Consider the following 4,122-nt stretch of genomic DNA (forward strand, 5'->3'; position numbering starts at 1 on the left):
ATATAAATAATACAAACATCTTAACTTGTGTTACCATGACTACATTTTTTTTTTTAATTTTAAAATTCTGTCAAATTAAAATTTTGGTCATATAACTTGGAGGAAGTTATACTATGATTTTAATCGATTTGATAAAATCTCATTAATAACTAAAATTTAACTTTTTTTCAAACTATATGTCATTGATATTTATACGAAGCTCGTATAAAATTGACATCTAGATTTTATATGAAAAATACTTAGGTGCTCTAGTCCAAGTTCCAAGGAGCTGAAAAATTGACACATGGTTTTAGCGTTTTTTTGTAAATGAATTTTTTAATTTTTTTCTTTGTGGATTAAAAAAGGAGTAAAACTCTACCTAATCATCGTCCATTATATATATATATATTAAATGTCATTATTTATAGATATCTATAAAATTTGGTTATATTTAAAAATATTTCCAATTTAAAACAATTAGCCTACATATATATATTGAAATCTTAAATACATATATTAATCAAATACAAATATTTACAAGAATATAAAGAATGTGCCATGTTAATAGCAATTGCATGTCTTATTCTTTCTTTGGCCGCTCTCCATTTTCTCTATATACACAGTGAGAGAGAGAGAGAGATAACTGTTCCATTTCAATGGCGGACGCCACTGACAGAGACGACCGTACACCTCATATCCTCATCGTGCTCTACCCAGCGCAGGGCCACATCAATCCGATGCTCCAATTCTCTAAGCGCCTGCAAAAAAGAGGACTCAAAATCAGCCTCGTCACAACCAATTTCATCGCTCGCACTTCTCACTCTATTCCTTCTTCTTTCCCCCTCCTCACTATCTCCGACGGCTACGACGACGGCGGTTTCGCCTCCGCTGAGAGCGCCCAAATCTACCTCGATTCCCTCCGCCAATTCGGATCTGAGTCGCTTCGGGAGGTCCTACTGCGGCTCTCCACCTCTGCTTCCCCTGCGGATTGCGTCGTCTACGACAGCTTCCTCTCTTGGGCTCTCGATATCGCGAACGAGTTCGAGATCAGTACGGCGGTGTTTTTCACTCAATCTTGCGCCGTCGCTGATATTTATTACCACGTTTACAAAGGATTAATCGAGTTACCTCTTCCGGATAGAGCGATTGAGATTCCTGGTTTGCCGCCGCTACAACCGCCGGAATTTCCGTCGTTTATACATCAATTAGGAACATATCCAGCGTATTACGATCTGCTTGTGAACCAGTACGCGAACGTCGATAAAGCCGATTGGATTTTCTGCAATACGTTTTACGAATTGGAGAGAGAGGTAATCGAAATTGGTTACTCAATCGGTGAAATCGGCTTCGAATTTTGGAGTAATTTGATTGTAATGATTATTGATTTTTAGGTTTTGGAGTGTTTGAAGAGAATATGGCCGGCGATTAGGGCGGTTGGACCGAGTATTCCTTCAGGATTCTTGGACGGCCGGATCGAAGACGACAGAGACTACGGGTTCAGCCTCTTCAATCCAGACGGCGATGTTAGCCTGAAGTGGCTTGACGGCCGCCGGAAAGGGTCGGTGGTTTATGTGTCGTTTGGGAGTTTAGGGAAGGTACCGGCGGAGCAAATGGAGGAGATGGCCGGCTGTTTGAAGAGCAGTGATTGGCAGTTTCTGTGGGTGGTAATTTCAAAATTTTATATTCTAATTTCTTTTTGGATATATTATTTAAAAATAATCATGATAGCTCTAGTTGTACCTAATCTTTGTGCTCTCCACACGAGAATTTTGATTGAGACCTCCATTTAACAAATACAATAATTATATTATATTTTGTTAATGGATTAAAAATTTGTTATAAAAATAATAATTAAATATTTGAATATTAAAAAAAAAAAAGGAAAATACCAATTTGTACTTGTGTATAGATCTGATTAAAGTTTAAACATTGATTTTTTTTGGTCGCGAGTGTATTAGTTTACACGTTCTATTACATTTCGTTTGAAAAGTTAATACATTTCGTTTGAAAAATAACTTGTGTGAAATTTTATCATTTTTAAATCTAACTAATGTGTAACTATTCATAATGGTAGTTCTTACATTCAACTTTCCTAAAAATCTATTATTTCCTTAACAATTTAAATAAATATAATATAATAATATCATTTCATATTGATATATTTTTAACGTATATTTTAAAATTTTAATTGATTTTATTTTTTATAACAATTATTTTTCTTAAACTTTTATCAAATAATTAAGATTAAAAAAAAATTAGATGAAATTCAAATCATATAATTTTTTTTTAAAAAATATATTATAATAAATTATAAATTCACTATAATGTAAAAAATAATTAAAATAACAAGCTTACCTTGACTCAAATTAAATTACACCAATTTAGTATTAATTTATCTAACAATGTAATTAGTTTTTCTAATTTAAAATTAAAATTTACTAAACATTATTTTACTTTTTTCACAGTTGATTTTTCTGAAACCACAACTGACAACAATTGTTTTAAAAGCTAAAGTAATCCCAAACTAGGCCTACGCTCTTGTTCAAAATTTTATTTGAGAATGATTCATGCATTCATTCTAATCATCTATTTGTAAAACAAAACATTTGAAGAAGTCTATACACATTTGAGAATTAGTGCATGGATTGATTGACTCATGAAAATTTAGGAGTTTAATTGACCCAAATTATAAGTTTTACACGATATTTTGCTTAAACGAAATCTAGAAGAGGGTGTAAATTTATATAATTGTTAATTTATTGTTTAATGAACCATAGTGACTAACTTTATGATTTAATGAAAATGTAGGTATTAAAATTGAAAGATTACGATGAGATGAAACTCAAATAAATGATACTTTTAACCTAAATTTCATCTTATATTAACCATTTATTTTAACAATTGTTGTGTAGTTTTATGATCCACTAGTTTGATATTCACAATATTTTAACCTAAATTTAATTACCATTAATAGCTTAATAATTAGCTTGCATTTTCCCTCTTTAATGTCGGAACAGGAGGTTCTATTTTCCTCACACTGCAACTAAAATAAAAAAGAAAATTTGGAACCTATTTGAAATCTTGTAATCTATCAATCAAATAATATATGGGTTAAAATCATTGAATTGTATTTGATTAAAGACTTTTGAAGGCGCTATTTGAAATATCAGGTCAGAACATCGGATGTGGAGAAACTTCCAAAGAATTTTATGGCAGAGACGAGGGAAAGAGGGCTGGTGGTTCGGTGGTGTCAGCAGTTGGAGGTTCTAGCGCACGAAGCAGTGGGATGTTTCGTGACACATTGTGGCTGGAACTCCACACTGGAGGGAGTCAGTTTGGGAGTTCCGATGGTGGCAGTGCCAGGATGGACTGACCAGGCTACAAATGCCAAGTTCATCACTGATGTTTGGAAAGTAGGCCTCAAAGCTCCGACTAACGACAATGGAGTTGTGAATCGAGAAGCTCTATTGCAATGCATAGAGGAAGTGATGGTCGGAGACAAAAGCAATGAGATTAGACAAAACGCCGGCATATGGAAGGTGTTGGCCCAACAGGTGTTTGAAGCTGGCGGAAGCTTCGACGGAGTTGTCCATGAATTTCTCACTAAAAGGGTTAGTCTTTTTTAATAAACAGTTCTTCAATGAACTTAACTTTTTTAATGTCAATTTTATTAGATGAAATAATAAAGGTTTAAATACTACTTTCATATTTATATGTTTTGCTTTTTGGCACTTATATGGTTTGCTTTCATCCTTTTTCATCCATATACTTTCAAAATATTCATTTTGATCTTTATATTAGATTAGTTTCATTTTAGGCCATGTGGGTAAACGTAATAAATCAATGGTAATAAAAAAAGTAGGCACCATTTAATTACTTGGTTGTTGTTTACTTACATTCCATAATTTTAGTGAAATGTGGGGCCCACTTCCTATTTTGTAATTGAAGAATGCAATCCAATTGAGGCATAGAGGATGATAAATTCAATTGTGTTTCAAAATTACGTGGGACCCACTGGCTGATATCGTTATGGTTACCATTATTGTTATTGTAATAGTATGAAAAGTATAAATCTGTCATATTTACTGTTACTACTACTATTATCATAATCGAGGTCAAACTGTTGGGGTTGGTGCCCTAAAT

General features: G+C 33.1%; 1 protein-coding gene across 1 annotated transcript; it reads left to right on the top strand.

The window, feature by feature from the left end:
• Positions 1–497: 497 nt before the first annotated feature.
• LOC120078113 (flavonol 7-O-beta-glucosyltransferase UGT74F1-like) lies at positions 498–3,691 on the top strand. Its single transcript, XM_039032333.2, has 3 exons — positions 498–1,289; positions 1,371–1,643; positions 3,150–3,691. The coding sequence occupies exons 1-3, from the start codon at positions 636–638 to the stop codon at positions 3,603–3,605; spliced, it is 1,383 nt and encodes a 460-aa protein (XP_038888261.1). The 5' UTR covers positions 498–635; the 3' UTR covers positions 3,606–3,691.
• Positions 3,692–4,122: the final 431 nt, after the last annotated feature.

The sequence above is a fragment of the Benincasa hispida genome, chromosome 5 (genome assembly GCF_027475165.1).
Source record: "Benincasa hispida cultivar pf3 chromosome 5, pf3_genome.v1.1, whole genome shotgun sequence".
Taxonomy (NCBI): domain Eukaryota; kingdom Viridiplantae; phylum Streptophyta; class Magnoliopsida; order Cucurbitales; family Cucurbitaceae; genus Benincasa; species Benincasa hispida.

What these genes read in the sequence shown, in the direction of transcription:
- LOC120078113 (XM_039032333.2), top strand. Translation starts at nt 636, where the DNA reads ATGGCGGACGCCACTGACAGAGACGACCGTACACCTCATATCCTCATC. An exon ending in TTTACGAATTGGAGAGAGAG is followed by an intron (nt 1,290 to 1,370) that starts GTAATCGAAATT and finishes ATTGATTTTTAG; the next exon opens with GTTTTGGAGTGTTTGAAGAG. An exon ending in ATTGGCAGTTTCTGTGGGTG is followed by an intron (nt 1,644 to 3,149) that starts GTAATTTCAAAA and finishes TTGAAATATCAG; the next exon opens with GTCAGAACATCGGATGTGGA.